Source organism: Petromyzon marinus, chromosome 72 (genome assembly GCF_048934315.1).
Source record: "Petromyzon marinus isolate PM22_M1 ecotype Great Lakes invasive population chromosome 72, UKy_Petmar_22M1.pri1.0, whole genome shotgun sequence".
In the NCBI taxonomy this organism is placed as follows: Eukaryota; Metazoa; Chordata; class Hyperoartia; order Petromyzontiformes; family Petromyzontidae; genus Petromyzon; species Petromyzon marinus.
This window is the reverse complement of record NC_133738.1, coordinates 3,460,585-3,486,253: the sequence shown is the minus strand read 5'-3', so window position 1 is coordinate 3,486,253 and position 25,669 is coordinate 3,460,585. Positions and strand designations below refer to the sequence as shown.

The window sequence follows — 25,669 nt, the reverse complement described above, 5'->3', positions numbered from 1 at the left end:
CACTGTGTGTGTGATGTTCTATCTACTGCTGGATGACTGTCACACTGTGTGTGTGGTGTTCTATCTACTGCTGGATGACTGTCACACTGTATGTGTGGTGTTTTATCTACTGCTGGATGACTCTCTCACTGTGTGTGTGGTGTTCTATCTACTGCTGGATGACTCTCACTCTGTGTGTGTGGTGTTCTATCTACTGCTGGATGACTCTCACACTGTGTGTGTGATGTTCTATCTACTGCTGGATGACTCTCACACTGTGTGTGTGATGTTCTATCTACTGCTGGATGACTCTCACACTGTGTGTGTGTGTGATGTTCTATCTACTGCTAGATGTCTCACTTTGTGTGTGATGTTCTATCTACTGCTGGATGACTCTCACACTGTGTGTGTGATGTTCTATCTACTGCTGGATGTCTCTCACACTGTGTGTGTGGTGTTCTATCTACTGCTGGATGTCTCTCACTGTGTGTGTGGTGTTCTATCTACTGCTGGATGACTCTCTCACTGTGTGTGTGATGTTCTATCTACTGCTGGATGACTCTCACACTGTGTGTGTGATGTTCTATCTACTGCTGGATGACTGTCACACTGTGTGTGTGGTGTTCTATCTACTGCTGGATGACTCTCACACTGTGTGTGTGATGTTCTATCTACTGCTGGATGACTCTCACACTGTGTGTGTGTTGTTCTATCTACTGCTGGATGACACTCACACTGTGTGTGTGATGTTCTATCTACTGCTGGATGACACTCACACTGTGTGTGTGATGTTCTATCTACTGCTGGATGACTCTCACACTGTGTGTGTGATGTTCTATCTACTGCTGGATGACTCTCACACTGTGTGTGTGATGTTCTATCTACTGCTGGATGACTCTCACACTGTGTGTGTGATGTTCTATCTACTGCTGGATGACTCTCACACTGTGTGTGTGTGGTGTTCTATCTACTGCTGGATGACTCTCACACTGTGTGTGTGATGTTCTATCTACTGCTGGATGACTCTCACACTGTGTGTGTGGTGTTCTATCTACAGCTGGATGACTCTCTCACACTGTGTGTGTGATGTTCTATCTACTGCTGGATGACTCTCACACTGTGTGTGTGATGTTCTATCTACTGCTGGATGACTCTCACACTGTGTATGTGGTGTTCTATCTACTGCTGGATGACTCTCACACTGTGTGTGTGTGGTGTTCTATCTACTGCTGGATGACTCTCACACTGTGTGTGTGTGATGTTCTATCTACTGCTGGATGACTGTCACACTGTGTGTGTGATGTTCTATCTACTGCTGGATGACTCTCTCACTGTGTGTGTGATGTTCTATCTACTGCTGGATGACTCTCACGCTGTGTGTGTGATGTTCTATCTACTGCTGGATGACTCTCACACTGTGTGTGTGATGTTCTATCTACTGCTGGATGACTCTCACACTGTGTGTGATGTTCTATCTACTGCTGGATGACTCTCACACTGTGTGTGTGGTGTTCTATCTACTGCTGGATGACTCTCACACTGTGTGTGTGTTGTTCTATCTACTGCTGGATGACTCTCACACTGTGTGTGTGGTGTTCTATCTACTGCTGGATGACTCTCACACTGTGTGTGTGGTGTTCTATCTACTGCTGGATGACTCTCACACTGTGTGTGTGGTGTTCTATCTACTGCTAGATGACACTCACACTGTGTGTGTGATGTTCTATCTACTGCTGGATGACACTCACACTGTGTGTGTGGTGTTCTATCTACTGCTGGATGACTCTCACACTGTGTGATGTTCTATCTACTGCTGGATGACTCTCACACTGTGTGTGATGTTCTATCCACTGCTACAGGACGTGTGGGCGAGTCTCAGCAGTGTGCACGTGATGCTGGCCTGGCCTACCACTGCCTCCATCAGCTCTACCTCACCGGTGAGGGCAGCCGCACACACTCCTCATGAATATTCATGGGGAGGGCGGGGCTCATTAATATTCATGGGGAGGGTAGGGGCTCATGCATATTCATGGGGAGGGTAGGGCTCATGAATATTCACGGGGAGGGCGGGGCTCATGAATATTCATGTAAAGGGCAGGGCTCATTAATATTCATGGGGAGGGCGGGGCTCATGAATATTCATGTAAAGGGCAGGGCTCATTAATATTCATGGAGAGGGCGGGGCTCATGAATATTCATGGAGAGGGCGGGGCTCATGAATATTCATGGGGAGGGCGGGGCTCATTAATATTCATGGGGAGGGCGGGGCGCATAAATATTCATGGAGAGGGCGGGACTCATGAATATTCATGGGGAGGGCGGGGCTCATGAATATTCACGGAGAGGGCGGGGCTCATGAATATTCATGTAAAGGGCAGGGCTCTTTAATATTCATGGGGAGGGCGGGGCTCATGAATATTCATGTGGAGGCCGGGGCTCATGAATATTGATGGAGAGGGCGGGGCTCATGAATATTCATGAGGAGGGCTGGGCTAATTAATATTCATAGGGAGGGCGGGGTCATTAATATTCATGTGGAGGGCAGGGCTCATGAATACTCATTGGGAGGGCGGGGCTCATGAATATTCATGGAGAGGGCGGGGCTCATAAATATGCATGGGAGGGCGGGGCTCATAAATATGCATGGGAGGGCGGGGCTCATGAATATTCATGTGGAGGCCGGGGCTCATGAATATTGATGGAGAGGGCGGGGCTCATGAATATTAATGGCAAGGGTGGGGCTCATGAATGTTCATGGGGAGGCCGGGGCTAATTAATATTCATGGGGAGGGCGGGGCTCATTAATATTCATGTGGAGGGCGGGACTCATGTATATTCATAGGGAGGGCAGGGCTCATGAATATTCATGGAGAGGGCGGGGATCATGAATATTCATAGATAGGGCGTCTTTATCTCTCTATGTCTCACTGTGTCTCTGTGTCTCTCTGTGTGTCTCTGTGTCTCACTGTGTCTCTGTGTCTCTCTATGTCTCACTGTGTCTCTGTGTCACACTGTGTCTCTGTGTGTCTCTATGTCTCTCTGTGTCTCACTGTGTCTCTGTGTCTCACTGTGTCTCTGTGTCTCTCTATGTCTCTCTGTGTCTCACTGTGTCTCTGTGGGTCTCTGTGTGTCTCTGTGTCTCTCTGTGTGTCTCTGTGTGTGTCTCTGTGTGTCTCTGTGTCTCTGTGTGTCTCTGTGTGTCTCTCTGTGTGTCTCTGTGTGTCTCGGTGTCTCTCTCTGTGTCTCTGTGTGTGTCTCTGTGTCTCTGTGTGTCTCTGTGTGTCTCTCTGTGTGTCTCTGTGTGTCTCTCTGTCTCTCTGTCTCTCTGTGTGTGTCTCTCTGTCTCTCTGTGTCTCTCTGTGTCTCACTGTGTCTCTGTGTCTCTGTGTGTCTCTCTGTGTGTCTCTGTGTGTCTCTGTGTGTCTCTGTGTCTGTGTGTCTCTCTGTGTGTCTCTGTGTGTCTCTGTGTCTCTCTGTGTCTCTGTGTGTCTCTGTGTCTCTGTGTGTCTCTCTGTGTGTCTCTGTGTATCTCTGTGTCTCTGTGTGTCTCTGTGTGTCTCTGTGTCTGTGTGTCAGGTTGTCTCCGTGGAGGGAGGGGTGAGAGACCCTTCCTGTGTCTCTCTGTCTGTGTCTCTGTGTCTCTGTGTCTCTGCGTGTCTCTGTGTCTCTCTGTGTGTGTCTCTGTGTGTGTCTCTGTGTGTCTCTGTGTCTCTCTGTGTGTCTCTCTGTCTCAGGTTGTCTCCGTGGAGGGAGGGGTGAGAGACCCTTCCTGTGTCTCTGTGTGTCTCTGTCTCTCTCTGTGTGTCTCTGTGTGTGTCTCACTGTGTCTCTGTGTCTCTGTGTGTCAGGTTGTCTCCGTGGAGGGAGGGGTGAGAGACCCTTCCTGTGTCTCTCTGTGTGTGTCTCTCTGTGTGTCTCACTGTGTCTCTGTGTCTCTGTCTCAGGTTGTCTCCGTGGAGGGAGGGGTGAGAGACCCTTCCTGTGTCTCTCTGTGTCTCTGTGTGTGTCTCACTGTGTCTGTGTCTCTGTGTGTGTCTCTATGTCTCTCTCTGTGTCTCTGTGTGTCTCAGGTTGTCTCCGTGGAGGGAGGGGTGAGAGACCCTTCCTGTGTCTCTCTGTGTGTCTCTCTGTGTCTCTCTGTGTCTCTGTGTCTCACTGTGTGTGTCTCTCTGTCTCAGGTTGTCTCCGTGGAGGGAGGGGTGAGAGACCCTTCCTATGTCTCTCTGTGTCTCTGTGTGTGTCTCTGTGTGTCTCTGTGTCTCTGTCTCACTGTGTCTGTGTCTCTGTGTCTCTGTGTCTCACTGTGTCTGTGTCTCAGGTTGTCTCCGTGGAGGGAGGGGTGAGAGATCCTTCCTGTGTCTCTCTGTGTCTCTGTGTGTGTCTCTGTGTGTCTCTGTGTCTCTGTCTCACTGTGTCTCTGTGTCTCTGTGTCTCACTGTGTGTCTGTGTCTCAGGTTGTCTCCGTGGAGGGAGGGGTGAGAGACCCTTCCTGTGTCTCTCTGTGTCTCTGTGTGTGTCTCTGTGTGTCTCTGTGTCTCACTGTGTCTGTGTCTCTGTGTCTCTGTGTGTCTGTGTCTCAGGTTGTCTCCGTGGAGGGAGGGGTGAGAGACCCTTCCTGTGTCTCTCTGTGTCTCTCTGTGTCTATCTGTCTCACTGTGTCTCTGTGTGTCTCTGTGTCTCTGTGTGTCTCAGGTTGTCTCCGTGGAGGGAGGGGTGAGAGACCCTTCCTGTGTCTCTCTCTGTCTCTGTGTGTGTCTGTGTGTGTGTCTCTGTGTGTCTCTGTGTCTCACTGTGTCTGTCTCAGGTTGTCTCCGTGGAGGGAGGGGTGAGAGACCCTTCCTGTGTCTCTCTGTGTCTCTGTGTGTCTCACTGTGTCTGTGTCTCAGGTTGTCTCCGTGGAGGGAGGGGTGAGAGACCCTTCCTGTGTCTCTGTGTGTGTCTCTCTCTGTGTCTCTGTGTCTCTCTCTGTGTGTGTGTCTCTGTGTCTCAAGTTGTCTCCGTGGAGGGAGGGGTGAGAGACCCTTCCTGTGTCTCTCTGTGTCTCTGTGTGTGTCTCTGTGTCTCACTGTGTCTCTGTGTGTCTCTGTGTGTGTGTCTCTGTGTCTCTATGTGTCTCTCTCTGTCTTTGTGTGTGTCTGTGTGTCTCTGTGTCTCACTGTGTCTGTGTCTCAGGTTGTCTCCGTGGAGGGAGGGGTGAGAGACCCTTCCTGTGTCTCTCTGTCTCTGTGTGTGTCTCACTGTGTGTCTCTGTGTCTCTATGTCTCTCTCTGTGTCTCTGTGTCTCAGGTTGTCTCCGTGGAGGGAGGGGTGAGAGACCCTTCCTGTGTCTCTCTGTGTGTCTCTCTGTCTCACTATGTCTGTGTCTCTGTGTCTCTGTCTCAGGTTGTCTCCGTGGAGGGAGGGGTGAGAGACCCTTCCTGTGTCTCTCTGTGTCTTTCTGTCTCACTGTGTCTCAGGTTGTCTCCGTGGAGGGAGGGGTGAGAGACCCTTCCTGTGTCTCTCTGTGTCTCTGTCTCACTGTGTCTCTGTGTCTCACTGTGTGTCTGTGTGTCTCAGGTTGTCTCCGTGGAGGGAGGGGTGAGAGACCCTTCCTGTGTCTCTCTGTCTCTGTGTCTCTCTGTGTGTGTCTGTGTGTGTCTCTGTGTCTCTGTGTGTCTCAGGTTGTCTCCGTGGAGGGAGGGGTGAGAGACCCTTCCTGTGTCTCTCTGTGTCTCTCTGTCTCTGTGTCTCACTGTGTGTCTCTGTGTGTCTCAGGTTGTCTCCGTGGAGGGAGGGGTGAGAGACCCTTCCTGTGTCTTTCTGTGTCTCTCTGTCTCTGTGTGTGTCTCTGTGTGTCTCTGTATCTCTGTCTCACTGTGTCTGTGTCTCTGTGTCTCTGTGTGTCTGTGTGTCTCTGTGTGTCTCAGGTTGTCTCCGTGGAGGGAGAGGTGAGAGACCCTTCCTGTGTCTCTGTGTGTGTCTCTCTCTGTGTCTGTGTGTCTCTGTGTCTCTGTGTCTCACTGTGTGTCTCTCTGTGTCTCAGGTTGTCTCCGTGGAGGGAGGGGTGAGAGACCCTTCCTGTGTCTCTCTGTGTCTCTGTGTGTGTCTCACTGTGTGTGTCTCTATGTCTCACTGTCTCTCTGTGTCTCAGGTTGTCTCCGTGGAGGGAGGGGTGAGAGACCCTTCCTGTGTCTCTCTGTGTGTGTCTCACTGTGTCTGTGTCTCTGTGTGTCTCACTGTCTCTGTGTGTCTCAGGTTGTCTCCGTGGAGGGAGGGGTGAGAGACCCTTCCTGTGTCTCTCTGTGTCTGTGTGTGTCTGTGTGTCTCACTGTGTCTGTCTCAGGTTGTCTCCGTGGAGGGAGGGGTGAGAGACCCTTCCTGTGTCTCTCTGTGTCTGTGTGTGTCTGTGTGTCTCACTGTGTCTGTCTCAGGTTGTCTCCGTGGAGGGAGGGGTGAGAGACCCTTCCTGTGTCTCTCTGTGTGTGTCTCACTGTGTCTGTGTCTCTGTGTGTCTCACTGTCTCTGTGTGTCTCAGGTTGTCTCCGTGGAGGGAGGGGTGAGAGACCCTTCATGTGTCTCACTGTGTCTCTGTGTCTGTGTGTGTGTCTCTGTGTCTCTGTCTCACTGTGTCTCCGTCTCAGGTTGTCTCCGTGGAGGGAGGGGTGAGAGACCCTTCCTGTGTCTCTCTGTGTCTCTCTGTCTGTGTGTGTGTGTCTCTGTGTGTGTCTCTGTGTGTCTCTGTGTCTCTGTCTCACTGTGTCTGTGTCTCTGTGTCTCTGTGTGTCTCACTGTGTGTCTGTGTCTCAGGTTGTCTCCGTGGAGGGAGGGGTGAGAGACCCTTCCTGTGTCTCTCTGTGTGTGTCTCACTGTGTCTCTGTGTCTCTGTGTGTCTCTCTGTGTCTGTGTCAGGTTGTCTCCGTGGAGGGAGGGGTGAGAGACCCTTCCTGTGTCTCTCTGTCTCTCTGTGTGTCTGTGTCAGGTTGTCTCCGTGGAGGGAGGGGTGAGAGACCCTTCCTGTGTCTCTCTGTGTCTCACTGTGTGTCTCTCTGTGTCTCAGGTTGTCTCCGTGGAGGGAGGGGTGAGAGACCCTTCCTGTGTCTCTCCGCTCTGGCCATGGCTGAGCAGGCAGGTGGCACCATGCCCAGCTCCCAGCGAGCCTCCACGTTCATCTGCAGCGCCATGGAAGCAGCTCGCTCGGCCAGCCTGCCTGGAAGACTCGCAGCGGTGGGTGGGTGGGTGGCAGGGTGGGTGGCAGGGTGGGTGGGTGGGTGGGTCACAGGGTGGGTGGCAGGGTGGGTGGGTGGCAGGGTGGGTGGGTGGCAGGGTGGGTGGGTGGATGGGTGGGTGGCAGGGTGGGTGGGTGGGTGACAGGGTGGGTGGGTGACAGGGTGGGTGGGTGAGTGAGTGAGTGACAGAATGTGTGACAGGGTGAGTGGGTGGGTGAGTGCGTGAGTGAGTGGGTGGGTGAGTGAGTGGTGAGTGAGTGGGTGGGTTAGTGGGTGAATGGGTGAGTGAGTGAGTGGGTGGGTGGGTGAGTGAGTGAGTGGGTGGGTGGGTGAGTGAGTGAGTGAGTGGTGAGTGAGTGGGTGAGTGAGTGGGTGATTGAGTGAGTGAGTGGTGACTGAGTGAGTGGGTGAGTGAGTGACTGGGTGAGTGACTGGTGAGTGACTGAGTGAGTGACTGGTGAGTGACTGGGTGAGTGAGTGAGTGACTGGGTGAGTGACTGGGTGAGTGAGTGACTGAGTGAGTGACTGGTGAGTGAGTGAGTGAGTGACTGGTGAGTGACTGGGTGAGTGAGTGAGTGACTGGGTGAGTGACTGGGTGAGTGACTGGGTGAGTGAGTGACTGGGTCAGTGACTGGTGAGTGACTGGTGAGTGACTGGTGAGTGACTGGGTGAGTGACTGGGTGAGTGAGTGAGTGAGTGACTGGGTGAGTGACTGGGTGAGTGACTGGGTGAGTAAGTGACTGGGTGAGTGACTGGGTGAGTGACTGGGTGAGTGACTGGGTGAGTGAGTTAGTGAGTGACTGGGTGAGTGACTGGGTGAGTGACTGGGTGAGTGAGTTAGTGAGTGACTGGGTGAGTGACTGGGTGGGTGAGTGACTGGTGAGTCTGTCCACCCTCTCCTCACCAGCGATGGCTACTCCGCTGTGCCCGGCACGTCTCTCCACGTTCTGTGTGGCTGAGTTCTTCACACGCTGTGGTGCAGTGAGTGACTGGTGAGTGACTGAGTGAGTGACTGGGTTAGTGACTGAGTGAGTGACTGAGTGAGTGAGTGACTGGGTGAGTGACTGGGTGAGTGAGTGAGTGACTGAGTGAGTGACTGGGTGAGTGAGTGAGTGGGTGAGTGACTGGGTGAGTGACTGAGTCGGTGAGTGACTGGTGAGTGACTGGTGAGTGACTGGGTGAGTGACTGGGTGAGTGACTGGTGAGTCTTCCCACCCTCTCCTCACCCTCTCCTCACCAGCGATGGCTACTCCGCTGTGCCCGGCACGTCTCTCCACGTTCTGTGTGGCTGAGTTCTTCACACGCTGTGGTGCAGTGAGTGAGTGACTGGGTGAGTGACTGGGTGAGTGACTGGGTGAGTGAGTGAGTGACTGGGTGAGTGACTGGGTGAGTGACTGAGTGAGTGAGTGACTGGGTGAGTGAGTGAGTGAGTGGGTGAGTGAGTGAGTGACTGGGTGAGTGACTGGGTGAGTGACTGGGTGAGTGACTGGTGAGTGACTGGTGAGTCTTCCCACTCTCTCCTCACCCTCTCCTCACCAGCGATGGCTACTCCGCTGTGCCCGGCACGTCTCTCCACGTTCTGTGTGGCTGAGTTCTTCACACGCTGTGGTGCAGTGAGTGAGTGGGTGAGTGACTGGGTGAGTGACTGGGTGAGTGACTGGGTGAGTGAGTGAGTAACTGGGTGAGTGAGTGAGTGAGTGACTGAGTGAGTGGGTGAGTGACTGGGTGAGTGAGTGAGTGGGTGAGTGACTGGGTGAGTGGGTGAGTGACTGGGTGAGTGACTGGGTGAGTGAGTGAGTGACTGAGTGAGTGGGTGAGTGACTGGGTGAGTGAGTGACTGGGTGAGTGACTGGGTGAGTGACTGGGTGAGTGAGTGAGTAACTGACTGACTGGGTGAGTGAGTGACTGGGTGAGGGACTGGGTGAGTGACTGAGTTAGTGACTGGTGAGTCTTCCCACCCTCTCCTCACCCTCTCCTCACCAGCGATGGCTACTCTGCTGTGCCCGGCACGTCTCTCCACGTTCTGTGTGGCTGAGTTCTTCACATGCTGTGGTGCAGTGAGTGAGTGGGTGAGTGACTGGGTGAGTGAGTGAGTGACTGGGTGAGTGAGTGAGTGAGTGAGTGACTGGGTGAGTGACTGGTGAGTGAGTGGGTGAGTGAGTGAGTGAGTGACTGGGTGAGTGACTGGGTGAGTTACTGGGTGGGTGAGTGAGTGAGTGACTGGGTGAGTGACTGGGTGAGTGACTGGGTGAGTGACTGGGTGAGTGACTGGGTGAGTGAGTGACTGGTGAGTGACTGGGTGAGTGACTGGGTGAGTGAGTGAGTGAGTAGGTGAGTGACTGGGTGAGTGACTGGTGAGTGACTGGGTGACTGGGTAAGCGACTGAGTGACTGACTGACTGGGTGAGTGAGTGACTGGGTGAGTGACTGAGTGAGTGACTGGTGAGTCTTCCCACCCTCTCCTCACCCTCTCCTCACCAGCGATGGCTACTCCGCTGTGCCCGGCACGTCTCTCCACGCTCTGTGTGGCTCAGTTCGTCACACGCTGTGGTGCAGTGAGTGAGTGGGTGAGTGAGTCAGTGACTGGGTGAGTGACTGGGTGAGTGAGTGACTGGGTGAGTGACTGAGTGAGTGACTGGGTGAGTGAGTGAGTGAGTGACTGGGTGACTGGGTGAGTGACTGAGTGACTGGGTGAGTGACTGAGTGACTGGGTGAGTAACTGGGTGAGTGAGTGGGTGAGTGACTGGGTGAGTGACAGGGTGAGTGACTGGGTGAGTGAGTGACTGGGTGAGTGACTGGGTGAGTGACTGGGTGAGTGACTGGGTGAGTGACTGAGTGAGTGACTGGTGAGTCTTCCCACCCTCTCCTCACCCTCTCCTCACCAGCGATGGCTACTCCGCTGTGCCCGGCACGTCTCTCCACGTTCTGTGTGGCTGAGTTCTTCACATGCTGTGGTGCAGTGAGTGAGTGGGTGAGTGACTGGGTGAGTGAGTGAGTGACTGGGTGAGTGAGTGAGTGAGTGACTGGGTGAGTGACTGGTGAGTGAGTGGGTGAGTGAGTGAGTGAGTGACTGGGTGAGTGACTGGTGAGTGACTGGGTGGGTGAGTGAGTGAGTGACTGGGTGAGTGACTGGGTGAGTGACTGGGTGAGTGACTGGGTGAGTGAGTGACTGGTGAGTGACTGGGTGAGTGACTGGGTGAGTGAGTGAGTGAGTAGGTGAGTGACTGGGTGAGTGACTGGTGAGTGACTGGGTGACTGGGTGAGCGACTGAGTGACTGACTGACTGGGTGAGTGAGTGACTGGGTGAGTGACTGGTGAGTGACTGGTGAGTCTTCCCACCCTCTCCTCACCCTCTCCTCACCAGCGATGGCTACTCCGCTGTGCCCGGCACGTCTCTCCACGTTCTGTGTGGCTGAGTTCTTCACACGCTGTGGTGCAGTGAGTGAGTGACTGGGTGAGTGAGTGAGTGACTGGGTGAGTGAGTGACTGGTGAGTGACTGGGTGAGTGACTGGTGAGTGACTGGGTGACTGGGTGAGCGACTGAGTGACTGACTGACTGGGTGAGTGAGTGACTGGGTGAGTGACTGAGTGAGTGACTGGTGAGTCTTCCCACCCTCTCCTCACCCTCTCCTCACCAGCGATGGCTACTCCGCTGTGCCCGGCACGTCTCTCCACGCTCTGTGTGGCTGAGTTCTTCACACGCTGTGCGGTTTTTCACTCGTGGAGTTTGGGAGCCAGCAAGCTCCAATTTGTCTCTCTTCACGACTACTCCACCAGGTACTCAACTAGTACTAACTAGTAGTACTAACTAGTACTAACTAGTACTCCACCAGGTACTCAACTAGTACCACTAACTAGTACCACTAACTAGTACTAACTAGTACTCCACCAGGTACTCAACTAGTACTACTAACTAGTACTAACTAGTACTCCACCAGGTACTCAACTAGTACCACTAACTAGTACCAACTAGTACTCCACCAGGTACTCAACTAGTACTAACTAGTACTCCACCAGGTACTCAACTAGTACCACTAACTAGTACCAACTAGTACTAACTAGTACTCCACCAGGTACTCAACTAGTACTACTAACTAGTACTAACTAGTACTACACCAGGTACTCAACTAGTACTACTAACTAGTACCAACTAGTACTCCACCAGGTACTCAACTAGTACTAACTAGTACTAACTAGTACTCCACCAGGTACTCAACTAGTACTACTAACTAGTACCAACTAGTACTAACTAGTACTCCACCAGGTACTCAACTAGTACTACTAACTAGTACCAACTAGTACTAACTAGTACTCCACCAGGTACTCAACTAGTACTAACTAGTACTAACTAGTACCACTATCTAGTACTACTAACTAGTACCAACTAGTACCAACTAGTACTCCACCAGGTACTCAACTAGTACTACTAACTAGTACCAACTAGTACTAACTAGTACTCCACCAGGTACTCAACTAGTACTACTAACTAGTACCACTAACTAGTACTCCACCAGGTACTCAACTAGTACCACTAACTAGTACCACTAACTAGTACTAACTAGTACTCCAACATGTACTCAACTAGTACTACTAACTAGTACCAACTAGTACTAACTAGTACTCCACCATGTACTCAACTAGTACCACTAACTAGTACCACTAACTAGTACTAACTAGTACTCCAACAGGTACTCAACTAGTACTACTAACTAGTACCAACTAGTTCTAACTAGTACTCCACCAGCTACTAAACTAGTACTACTAACTAGTACTAACTAGTACCACTAACTAGTACTAACTAGTACTCCACCAGTTACTCAACTAGTACCACTAACTAGTACCACTAACTAGTAGTACTAACTAGTACTAACTAGTACTACTAGCTAGTAACTAGTACCACTAACTAGTAGTACTAACTAGTTCTAACTAATACTACTAACTAGTAGTGCTAACTAGCGCCACTAACTAGTACTAACTAGTAGTACTAACTAGTAGTACTAACTGGTACCACTAACCAGTACTAACTAGTAGTACTAACTAGTAGACTAACTAGTAGTACTAACTAGTAGTACTAACTAGTACCACCAACTAGTAGTACTAACTAGTACTAACTACTAACTAGTACTAACTAGTGCTAACTACTAACTAGTACTAACTAGTACCACTAACTAGTACGACCAACTACTACTAACTAGTAATTAGTACCACTAACTAGTACTAACTAGTGCCACTAACTAGTTCCAACTAGTAGTAACTAGTACCACAAACTAGTACTAACTAGTACTAACTCGCACTAACTATTAGTACTAACTACTACTAACTAGTAGTAACTAGTAGTAGCTAGTACCACTAACTAGTACTAACTAGTACTACTAACTAGTACTAACTAGTAGTAACTAGTACCACTAACTAGTACTAACTACTACCAACTAGTACTAACTACTAACTAGTACTACTATCTAGTACTAACTAGTACTAGTAACTAGTACCACTAACTAGTAGTACTAACTAGTACCACTGACACCATCACTACTACTCAGTCACTACCATCACTACTACTACACAGAGCCTGTGACCCCACCGTGACCTCCCCGTGACCCCTCCATGACCCCTCCGTGATCCCACCGTGACATCTCCGTGACCCATCCGTGGACCTCCCCGTGACCCCACCGTGACCTCTGTGTGACCTCTCCGCGACCCCTCCATGACCTCCCCGTGACCCCTCTGTGACCTCCCCGTGACCCCACCGTGACCTCTGTGTAACCTCTCCGTGACCTATCAGTGATCTCTGTCGCATCACCGTGACCCCTCCGTGACCTTGGTGACCTCTGCTTGACCTCTGCGTGACCTCTGCGTGACCTCTCAGTGATCTCTGTCGCATCACCGTGACCCCTCCGTGACCTTAGTGACCTCTGCTTGACCTCTGCGTGACCTCTCAGTGATCTCTGTCGCATCACCGTGACCCCTCCGTGGCCTTAGTGACCTCTGCTTGACCTCTTCTTGACCTCTGCGTGACCTCTGCGTGACCTCTGCGTGACCTCTCAGTGATCTCTGTCGCATCACCGTGACCTTGGCGACCTTAGTGACCTCTGCGTGACCTCTGTGTGACCTCTGCGTGACCTCTGCGTGACCTCCTCAGGCCTCCCCGTGCAGCGCTTTGTGCAGGCCCTGAGGGAGCACCTTCTGGAACGTTCTGTCAACGCGGCTCTCAGCCTGCCAGCTGCCCACTCAGCTACACACTCAGCTACTCACTCACGGTGAGAACCACTCAGATACACACTCAGATACTCACTCAGCTACTCACTCAGCTACACACTCACGGTGAGAACCACTCAGATACACACTCAGATACACACTCACTCAGATACTCACTCAGCTACACACTCAGCTACACACTCACTCACTCAGATACTCACTCAGATACACACTCACTCAGCTACACACTCAGCTACACACTTACGGTGAGAACCACTCAGATACACACTCAGCTACACACTCACTCAGATACTCACTCAGCTACACACTCAGATACTCACTCACAGTGAGAACCACTCAGATACACACTCAGCTACACACTCACTCAGATACACACTCAGCTACACACTCAGATACTCACTCACGGTGAGAACCACTCAGCTACACACTCACGGTGAGAACCACTCACTCAGATACTCACTCACTCAGATACTCACTCACTCAGATACTCACTCAGCTACACACTCAGCTACTCACTCACGGTGAAAACCACTCAGATACACACTCACTCACTCAGATACACACTCACTCACTCAGCTACACACTCACGGTGAGAACCACTCACTCAGATACTCACTCACTCACTCAGCTACACACTCAGATACTCACTCACGGTGAGAACCACTCAGCTACACACTCAGCTACTCACTCAGATACTCACTCACGGTGAGAACCACTCAGATACACACTCACTCACTCAGATACTCACTCAGATACTCACTCAGATACACACTCAGCTACACACTCACGGTGAGAACCACTCAGCTACACACTCAGCTACACACTCAGCTACTCACTCACGGTGAAAACCACTCAGATACTCACTCAGCTACACACTCACGGTGAGAACCACACACTCAGCTACTCACTCAGCTACTCACTCACGGTGAGAACCACTCAGCTACACACTCAGATACACACTCACTCAGATACTCACTCAGCTACACACTCAGCTACACACTCACTCAGATACTCACTCAGATACACACTCAGCTACACACTCAGATACACACTCACGGTGAGAACCACTCACTCAGCTACACACTCACTCAGATACTCACTCACTCAGATACTCACTCAGCTACACACTCAGCTACACACTCACGGTGAGAACCACTCACTCAGATACACACTCACTCAGATACTCAGATACTCACTCAGATACTCACTCAGCTACACACTCAGCTACACACTCAGCTACACACTCACGGTGAGAACCACTCACTCAGCTACTCACTCAGCTACACACTCACGGTGAGAACCACTCAGATACACACTCAGATACTCACTCAGATACTCACTCACGGTGAGAACCACTCACTCAGATACTCACTCAGATACTCACTCACGGTGAGAACCACTCACTCAGATACTCACTCACTCAGATACTCACGGTGAGAACCACTCACTCAGATACTCACTCACTACTCACTCACTACTCACTCAGCTACACACTCACGGTGAGAACCACTCACTCAGATACACACTCACGGTGAGAACCACTCAGATACACACTCACTCACTCAGCTACACACTCACGGTGAGAACCACTCACTCAGATACACACTCACGGTGAGAACCACTCACTCAGATACTCACTCAGCTGCCCACTCAGCTACACACTCACGGTGAGAACCACTCAGATACACACTCACTCACTCAGATACTCACTCACGGTGAGAACCACTCAGATACACACTCACTCACTCAGATACTCACTCACGGTGAGTACCACACACTCAGATACTCACTCAGATACTCACTCAGCTACTCACTCACGGTGAGAACCACTCAGCTACACACTCACTCAGATACTCACTCAGCTACACACTCAGCTACACACTCACGGTGAGAACCACTCACTCAGATACACACTCACTCAGCTACACACTCACGGTGAGAACCACTCACTCAGATACACACTCACTCACTCAGCTGCTCACTCAGCTACCCACTCAGCTACACACTCACGGTGAGAACCACTCAGATACTCACTCAGCTACACACTCACTCAGCTACCCACTAACGGTGAGAACCACACTCACTACTCACTCAGCTACTCACTCACTCAGATACTCACTCAGCTACTCTCTCACTCAGCTACTCACTCAGCTACCCCACTCAGCTACCCACTCACGGTGAGAACCACACACTCAGATACTCACTCAGCTACCCACTCAGATACTCACTCACTCAGATACTCACTCAGCTACTCACTCACTCAGCTACTCACTCAGCTACTCTCTCACTCAGCTACTCACTCACCTGCCCACTCAGCTGCCCACTCACGGTGAGAACCACTCACTCAGCTACACACTCAGCTACTCACTCACGGTGAGAACCACGTAATCGGATACTCACTCAGATACTCACTCAGATACTCACTCAGCTACCCACTCAGCTACTCACTCACTCAGCGGCCCACTCAGCTACTCACTCACTCAGATACTCACTCAGCTACTCACTCAGCTGCCCACTCAGCTGCCCACTCACTCAGCTACTCACTCACAGTGAGAACCACACACTCATTACTCACTCAGCTACACACTCACTCAGATACTCATTCAGCTGCCCACTCAGCTGCCCACTCACGGTGAGAACCACGCACTCAGATACTCATTCAGCTACCCACTCACTCACTCAGCTACTCACTCACGGTGAGAACCACACACTCACTACTCACTCACTCAGCTACCCACTCAGCTACTCATTCAGCTACCCACTCACTCAGCTACACACTCAGCTACTCACTCAGCTGCCCACTCACGGTGAGAAACACACTCACTACTCACTCAGCTATTCACTCACTCAGCTACCCACTCACGGTGAGAAACACTCACTCAGCTACCCACTCACTCAGCTACCCACTCACTCAGCTACCCACTCACTCAGCTACCCACTCAGCTACCCACTCACTCAGCTACACACTCAGCTACTCACTCACGGTGAGAACCACACTCACTACTCACTCTACTCACTCAGCTACCCACTCACGGTGAGAACCACACTCACTACTCACTCTACTCACTCAGCTACTCACTCAGCTACCCACTCACGGTGAGAACCACACACTCAGCTACTCACTCAGCTACTCACTCAGCTCCCCACGGTGAGAACCACACACTCAGCTACTCACTCAGCTACTCAGCTACCCACGGTGAGAACCACACACTCAGCTACCCACTCAGCTACTCACTCAGCTGCCCACTCACGGTGAGAAACACACTCACTACTCACTCAGCTATTCACTCACTCAGCTACCCACTCACGGTGAGAAACACTCACTCAGCTACCCACTCACTCAGCTACCCACTCACTCAGCTACCCACTCACTCAGCTACCCACTCAGCTACCCACTCAGCTACACACTCAGCTGCCCACTCACGGTGAGAACCACGCACTTGTTGTTGTTGTTGTTGATGTTGTTGTTGATGTTGTTGATGTTGTTGTTAGTGATGTTGTTGTTGATGTTGTTGTTGATGTTGTTGATGTTGTTAGTGTTGTTGTTGTTGATGTTGTGTTGTTGTTAGTGTTGATGATGTTAGTGATGTTGTTGTTGATGATGTTAGTGATGTTGTGTTGTTGATGTTGTTGATGTTGTTAGTGATGTTGTTGATGTTGTTGATGTTGTTGTTGATGTTGTTGTTGATGTTGTTGATGTTGTTGTGATGATGTTGATGTTGTTGATGTTGTTGTTGTTGATGTTGTTGTTAGTGTTGTTGTTGATGTTGTTGATGTTGTTAGTGATGATGTTAGTGATGTTAGTGTTGTTGTTGTTGATGATGTTGTTGTTGTTAGTGATGTTGATGTTGTTAGTGATGATGTTAGTGATGTTGTTGATGTTGTTAGTGATGATGTTAGTGATGTTAGTGTTGTTGTTAGTGATGTTGTTGTTAGTGTTAGTGATGTTGTTGTTGATGTTGTTAGTGTTGTTGTTAGTGATGTTGTTAGTGATGATGTTAGTGATGTTGTTAGTGTATATGATGATGTTAGTAATGTTAGTGTTAGTGATGTTGTTGATGATGTTGTTGTTGATGTTAGTGTTGTTGTTGTTGATGTTGTTGTTGATGTTGTTAGTGATGATGATGTTAATGATGTTAGTGTTAGTGATGTTGTTGTTGATGTTGTTAGTGTTGTTGTTGATGATGTTAGTGTTGTTGTTGATGATGTTGTTAGTGATGTTAGTGTTGTTGTTGTTAGTGATGTTAGTGTTAGTGTTGTTGATGTTGTTAGTGATGTTAGTGTTAGTGATGTTAGTGATGTTGTTGTTGTTGATGTTTCAGGACCTACACGGAAGCGCTGCAGCTTCTGCAGCTTGTCATCGACTCCTCTGAAGGCGACAATGAAGGAGATGGTCAGCGTGCACCTAGCCTGGCACCTGGGTGCATGCCAGAGAGAGTGTGCACGTGTGTGTGTGTGTACGGGTGTGTGTGTACACGTGTGTGTGTACACGTGTGTGTGTGTGTACACGTGCATGTGTGTGTGTGTGCGTGTGTGTGTACATGTGTGTGTACATGTGTGTGTGTATGTGTGTACACGTGTATGTGTGTACGCGTGTGTGTACGCGTGTGTGTGTGTGTGCGTGTGTGTGTACGTGCGTGTGTGTACGTGTGTGTATGTGTGTACACGTGTGTGTGTGTGTGTATGTGTGTACACGTGTGTGTGTGTACGTGCGTACGCGCGTGTGTGTGTGTACGTGTGTATGCGCGTGTGTGTGTGTACGTGTGTGTGTACGCGTGTGTGTGTGTACGTGCGTGTGTGTACGCGTGTGTGTGTGTGTGTACGTGTGTGTGTACACGTGTGTGTGTGCAAAACAACCCCCTACCTCCTCGCGGTGCCGTAAGGGGCAACTCTGTCGTGGACAATGCTGTGGGGGGAGGGCCAATTCCGATTGGCTCCTCCCCTCATGGCGTCTGTGACCACCACAGGGGCTAAACGGGGGCTCTGGACGGGTGCGAGGGGCTGGTAACCCCTCCACCTTCAATAAATTACCACTAAACCACGAGTTAAATTGAAATATGTAACTAATAAGCTTGTGCCGGAGGCCCGGGGGGACAGGCGTCTATGACGTCTCCTGGCCAAACCCCAATTGGCGGAGCCAGGAGATTGAATCTCTACCCTCGGGGCTCCTCCAGAAACAACGAAAAGCCACTACGGATGGCCACGTGGAATGTTCGAACGCTCACTGCGGAGGAGAGGCTGCCACTCCTCTGTCGGGAGCTGGACCGGTACCGCCTGGATCTCTGTGGCATTCAGGAGGTCCCGTGGACCGGTTCTGGCTCCTGCCACCATGAGGGGTGGACAGTCCTTTACTCGGGGCAGCAGACTGCCAAACAACAGGGAGTGGCTCTTCTTTTGAACAAAAGAATGAAGAGGGGCGTGGGAGTGATTGAAGGGCATGGGCCAGATCAGCTCAATAACAACGGTAGGAGGCTGCTAGATTTTTGTGCAGCCCATGGGCTTGTAATTACCAACACGCTGTTCCGGCATCGGCGCATCCACACAACATCATGGATGCATGCCGGGTCCAAGCAAGAACATCTGCTGGACTACATAGTGACGGACCAGCGGATGCGAGCCCATGTCCTTGACACCAGGACCTACCGTGGAGCTCATCTGCCCTCTGATCATTGACTAGTCATTTTTAAGATGCGCCTGCCATTCTTCCACTCCGGTGGTGGGTGTACATCCAGGACCCCATTCGTCCTGATGTCGAGGGTAAATGGGCGAGGTTTAGGACTGTGACTCATGCAGCTGCAGTGGTTGCTTTGGGTACGCGGTCCAGACCTCCCCAGAGACCCTGGCTGACAGATGAGGTATTCAAGCTGGCTGAGAAAAAGAGACAGGCCCACTGTCATCGGCTATAGAATCCCACGTCAAGAGAATGAGGAGGCTTACCGCAGTCTTCGCTCTGAGGTTCGGAGAGCCGTGAGGTGCTGCAAGGATGGGTGGTGGTCGCGGGTTGCTCAGGAGATGGAGTCTGCCTCAGTGGCCCGTGATCACAAATCTCTATTTAACTCCATCAAAAAAGTAACCTGCAGCGCCACACCTATTACCATCATTAGGGGAAAAAACGGTGATCCAATCTCCGACCCCCAGGAACAGGTTTGCAGATTTGCTGAGCATTTCTGTGAGGTCCTGGGGGAGTGGAAATCCCTCAGCCAGGAAAACATCGTGGCAAAAAGTGAGGATGACCGTGCTGAGGCTGCGGTGCCTCAAATATTGGAGGAAGTCACCCCCTGTGAGTGGCTGGCTGAGGTGCCATCTGTTGAAGAAGTACTGAAGGCAATCCGGAATCGGGAAAGGCACCGGGCAGAGATGATGTCCCAAGCAAAATGCTGAGGGAGGGTGGCGTTTGTGCACAGACTGCCCTATATGACATCATAACAACAGTCTGGACCACTGGACAGGTTCCGCAGGAATGGAAGGATGCCCTAGTGGTCCCCCTTTTTAAGAAGGGGGACCACACAGACTGTAACAACTACAGGGGCATCTCACTCCTCAGTGTGCCGGGAAAGGTCCTGGCAAGGATTATTCAGCATCGCCTTGCCAGGCACGCTGCGGAGAGGCTTGCGGAGCCCCAATGCGGTTTCAGGAAAGGGCGGTCCTGCACAGATGCCATATTTTCTGTCCATCTGCTACAGCAGAGGTGTAGGGAATTCCAGCAAGACCTACATCTCTGCTTTATTGACCTGGTCAAGGCCTATGATACCATCAGTAGGCCTGGGCTCTGGGTTGTTCTTCGTGCTTTTGGAGTCCCTGACCCTCTGCTCACAATCATTAAGGACCTTCATGATGGTGAGCGGGCCCGGGTAAAACTACGTGGCCGGGAGTCAGAGCCATTCCCTGTACACCTTAGGGTGCGACAGGGATGTCCTCTGGCTCCCACATTTAACATCTATTTTGACCACATAGTTCGTGAAGCCTTCAATAGCTATACCGGGGGAATCTCCATTTGGTACAGAAATAATGGGAGGCTGTTTGATGCCTGGGTGCGGTCAAGGGATGGCTCCCTATTGCTCAACCACGTTATGTATGCTGATGATTTGGTAATAGCTGCTCAGTCAGAGGAGGAGTTGGAGACGCTGCTGCTGAGACTGGAGCGTGCCACTAAGAGGTGGGGCCTTACCATCAGCCCCACCAAAACTAAGCACCTGCCTGGGTATTTTGTACCATCGGACACTCCACCCCCACAACTCCCAATCGGTGATGGGGCAGTTGTGGAGAGAGTGGAGAGTTTCCCATACCTGGGCAGTGTGCTTATGACTGGCTCCAGTTTAACAGCAGAGGTCTCACTCCGAATCAGTCGAACGGCAATATCTTTTCATCGGTTGCGTAACGCTGTGTGGAAGCTAACTGGTCTGTCGCTCCGCACTAAGCTTCAGGTCTTCTCGGCCACGGTCATTCCCTCCCTTCTCTACGCTTGCGAAACGTGGACCCCCCTAATGGAACATCTTCGCCGGTTAGAAACATTTAGGCTGGCCTGCCTACAATCCATCCTGGGTTTAACCAGACTGGAGTGTATGAGGAGCTCACAAATCCTTGAAAGATCTGGGCAAGGTCCCATCGGTGAGCTCCTCCGGCGGGCAAGGCTGCGATGGCTGGGTCATGTAGCCCGCATGCCCAGCCACCGCATGCCGAAACAGCTTTTGTTCGGCCGGATCGAGGGGGCTAAGCGGGCGCGGCACGGGCTAGAGAAGAGATGGAGTGATGTGGTACAGGAGGACGTGGAGCTGAGTGGACTTGCCGATGACCGGTACCAGCGGTGTCAAGATCGGCCTCTGTGGAGGAGGCTCATGAAGGACGCTGCTACTGGGCAGTTGGAGGCAGTCGCCCTCCAACAACAACGGAGGGCGGAGGAGCGACGCTCAGAACAACGAGCGGAGTGCCGGGTGGCTAAAGCACAGCAGGTTGGCACAGTAGGAGGCACAGGTGGTGCATCAGCCACTCATCTCAGTCAGTCGACCCGTGGCACCTGCTGGGTCTGCCCCGTGACCTCCTGCCAGCGGGCGTTCGACACTTCACGTGGCCTCAGGGTGCACATAGCCTGGCACAAGCGTCGTGGTGACGTCACCGCCACTTAGTAGCGAATGGCGGTTGTTGTTGTTGTGTGTCTGTGTGTGTCTGTGTGTCTCTGTGTGTCTCTGTGTGTGTGTCTGTGTGTGTCTCTGTGTGTGTGTCTCTGTGTGTGCGTGTGTCTCTGTGTGTGTGTGTGTCTCTGTGTGTGTGTGTGTCTCTGTGTGTGTGTCTCTGTGTGTGTGTATGTCTGTGTGTGTGTCTGTGTGTGCGTGTGTCTGTGTGTGTGTAGCTCTGTGTATCTCTGTGTGTGTGTGTCTGTGTGTGTCTGTGTGTGTGTGTGTAGCTCTGTGTGTCTGTGTGTGTGTCGGTGTGTGTGTCTGTGTGTGCGTGTGTCTGTGTGTGTAGCTCTGTGTGTCTCTGTGTGTGTAGCTCTGTGTGTCTGTGTATGCGTGTGTCTGTGTGTGTAGCTCTGTGTGTCTGTGTGTGTGTCGGTGTGTGTGTCTGTGTGTGCGTGTGTCTGTGTGTGTAGCTCTGTGTGTCTCTGTGTGTGTAGCTCTGTGTGTCTCTGTGTGTCGGTGCTCACCAGGTGAGCGTGACGAGGTGAGCGAGTGGTGGGCGCGTGTAGCTCTGTGTGTGTAGCTCTGTGTGTGTGTGTCTGTGTGTGTCTGTGTGTGTGTGTAGCTCTGTGTGTCTCTGTGTGTGTGTCTGTGTGTGTGTCTGTGTGTGTGTGTCTGTGTGTGTAGCTCTGTGTGTCTCTGTGTGTGTGTCGGTGTGTGTGTCTGTGTGTGTAGCTCTGTGTGTCTCTGTGTGTGTGTCGGTGTGTGTGTCTGTGTGTGTGTGTCTGTGTGTCTGTGTGTGTAGCTCTGTGTGTCTCTGTGTGTGTGTGTCTGTGCTCACCAGGTGAGCGTGACGAGGTGAGCGAGTGGTGGGCGCGTGTAGCTCTGTGTGTCTCTGTGTGTGTGTCTGTGCTCACCAGGTGAGCGTGACGAGGTGAGCGAGTGGTGGGCGCGTGTAGCTCTGTGTGTGTGTCTGTGTGTGTGTCTGTGTGTGTGTGTGTAGCTCTGTGTGTGTCTGTGTGTGTGTCTGTGCTCACCAGGTGAGCGTGACGAGGTGAGCGAGTGGTGGGCGCGTGTATCTCTGCTGTGGCTGCTCTGCTCACGGAGTCAAGCGGAGAGGTCCCTGCTGCGGCTGTGGGCGCAGCTAAGGGCACCACCGGTCCAGCTCACAGACTCACGGTAGCCATGCAGACTCACACACTCACAGACTCACTCACAGACTCACGGTAGCCATGCAGACTCACCCACAGACTCACAGACTCACTCACAGACTCACGGTAGCCATGCAGACTCACCCACAGACTCACCCACAGACTCACCCACAGACTCACCCACAGACTCACAGACTCATCCACAGACTCACGGTAGCCATGCAGACTCACCCACAGACTCACCCACAGACTCACCCACAGACTCACCCACAGACCCACAGACTCACCCACAGACTCACTCACAGACTCACCCACAGACTCACTCACAGACTCACTCACATACTCACTCACAGACTCACCCACAGACTCACCCACAGACCCACAGACTCACCCACAGACTCACCCACAGACTCACCCACAGACCCACAGACTCACCCACAGACTCACCCACAGACTCACTCACAGACTCACCCACAGACTTACCCACAGACTCACTCACAGACTCACCCACAGACTCACCCACAGACTCACTCACAGACTCACCCACAGACTCACCCACAGAATCACCCACAGACTCACCCACAGACTCACAGACTCACCCACAGACCCACAGACTCACCCACAGACTCACCCACAGACTCACCCACAGACCCACAGACCCACAGACTCACCCACAGACTCACCCACAGACTCACTCACAGACTCACTCACAGACTCACAGACTCACTCACAGACTCACTCACCCACAGACTCACCCACAGACTCACCCACAGACTCACCCACAGACTCACCCACAGACCCCTCCCCCCCTCCCCCCTCCCTCCCCCCCTCCCCTCTCCCAGTGACCCGCTCGTGGCGGCGGCCATTTTATTGGTGAGGGCGCGCGTGGGGGTGGAGCTCCCCGCGAGGACCCCACCTGCCCCGCCCCCGCGGGGAGGAGCCACGCCCCAAGGCCCCGCCCCCCGCCCCCAGGGGCGCCCGGGGTGCCCAGCGCAGTGCCTGACGGACTGCGACTGGGCCGGCCTCGCCCTTGGTGACAGCGTCAGGGCACAGCCCACGGCCACCTCCGTCTACCAGGTGGGGGTGGGGGGAGGGGTGGTGGGGGGGGAGGGGCAATGGGGGGTTGGGGGTGGGGCTCTGGGATCTAACAAACGCCTGCACTACTGCTGCTGATATAATCTACACTGTGGTGGTGGTGGTGATGATGATGATGATAACATCAGCCACTTGATGTTCGCAGTAGTTTAGTCTGTGGGTCTCTCTGTGTATTTCTCTGCGTGTCTATGCATCTCTTATGCGTCTCTTTGTAAAGTCAATGGGTCTCTATGCGTGTGTATGTGTATGTGACTGGCTCCAGTTTAACAGCAGAGGTCTCACTCCGAATCAGTCGAGCGGCAATATCTTTTCATCGGTTGCGTAACGCTGTGTGGAAGCTACCTGGTCTGTCGCTCCGCACTAAGCTTCAGGTCTTCTCGGCCACGGTCATTCCCTCCCTTCTCTACGCTTGCGAAACGTGGACCCCCCTAATGGAACATCTTCGCCGGTTAGAAACATTTAGGCTGGCCTGCCTACGATCCATCCTGGGTTTAACCAGACTGGATTGTGTGAGGAGCTCGCAATTCCTTGAAAGATCTGGGCGGGGTCCCATCGGTGAGCTCCTCCGGCAGGCAAGGCTGCGATGGCTGGGTCATGTAGCCCGCATGCCCAGCCACCGCATGCCGAAACAGCTTTTGTTTGGCCGGATTGAGGGGGCTAAGCGGGCGCGGCACGGGCTAGAGAAGAGATGGAGTGATGTGGTACAGGAGGACGTGGAGCTGAGTGGACTTGCCGATGACTGGTACCAGCGGTGTCAAGATCGGCCTCTGTGGAGGAGGCTCGTGAAGGATGCTACTGGGCAGTTGGAGGCAGTCGCCCTCCAACAACAACGGAGGGCGGAGGAGCGACGCTCAGAACAACGAGCGGAGCGCCGGGTGGCTAAAGCACAGCAGGTTGGCACAGTAGGGGGCACAGGTGGTGCATCAGCCAGTCATCTCAGTCAGTCGACCCGTGGCACCTGGGTCTGCCCAGTGACCTCCTGCCATCGGGCGTTCGACACTTCACGTGGCCTCACGGTGCACATAGCCTGGCACAAGCGCCGTGGTGACATCACCGCCACTTAGTGGCGAATGGCGGTTGTTGTTGTTATCTCTATCTATCTCTATGTAACGCGCTGGGTCTCTATGTCTCTGTATGTGTCTATGGATCTGTGTGTGTGTGTCTATGGATCTCTGTGTATCTCTATGTATCTCTATGTAACTCTCTGGGTCTCTATGTGTCTGTGTGTGTCTATGGATCTGTGTGTGTGTATATCTCTATGTATCTCTATGTGTCTCTATGTCTCTGTGTGTGTCTATGTATCTCTATGTATCTCTATGTCTCTGTGTGTGTCTATGGATCTCTGTGTGTGTATCTCTATGTATCTCTATGTCTCTATGTATCTCTATGTAACTCTCTGGGTCTCTATGTGTCTGTGTGTGTCTATGGATCTCTGTGTGTGTATCTCTATGTATCTCTATATCTCTATGTATCGTGCTGGGTCTCTATGTCTGTGTGTGTCTATGGATCTCTGTGTGTGTATCTCTATGTATCTCTATGTCTCTGTGTGTGTCTATGGATCTCTGTGTGTGTGTGCGTGTATCTCTATGTATCTCTATGTATCTCTATGTCTCTGTGTCTATGGATCTCTGTGTGTGTATCTCTATGTATCTGTATGTGTCTTTATGTCTCTGTGTGTGTCTATGGATCTCTGTGTGTGTGTATCTCTATGTAACACTCTGGGTCTCTATGTCTCTGTTTGTGTCTATGTCTCTGTGTGTGTCTATGGATATCTGTGTGTGTGCATCTCTATGTATCTCTATGTAACGTTCTGGGTCTCTATGTCTGTGTGTGTCTATGGATCTCTGTGTGTGTGTATCTCTATGTATCTCTATGTGTCTCTATGTGTCTCTATGTCTCTGTGTGTGTCT

At 52.0% G+C, this 25,669-nt stretch overlaps 1 protein-coding gene across 1 annotated transcript in view; it reads left to right on the top strand.

The window, feature by feature from the left end:
* LOC116957311 (sterol regulatory element-binding protein 1-like) overlaps positions 1-25,669 on the top strand; it is an 83,767-nt gene that overhangs the window by 9,997 nt on the left and 48,101 nt on the right. Inside the window, exons 4-10 of the mRNA XM_076055666.1 lie at positions 1,839-1,916; positions 7,016-7,182; positions 10,822-10,960; positions 13,323-13,440; positions 17,722-17,792; positions 22,554-22,692; positions 23,507-23,741. Coding sequence (XP_075911781.1) covers positions 1,839-1,916; positions 7,016-7,182; positions 10,822-10,960; positions 13,323-13,440; positions 17,722-17,792; positions 22,554-22,692; positions 23,507-23,741 — 947 coding nt within the window. The remainder of the gene's footprint in view (positions 1-1,838; positions 1,917-7,015; positions 7,183-10,821; positions 10,961-13,322; positions 13,441-17,721; positions 17,793-22,553; positions 22,693-23,506; positions 23,742-25,669) is intronic.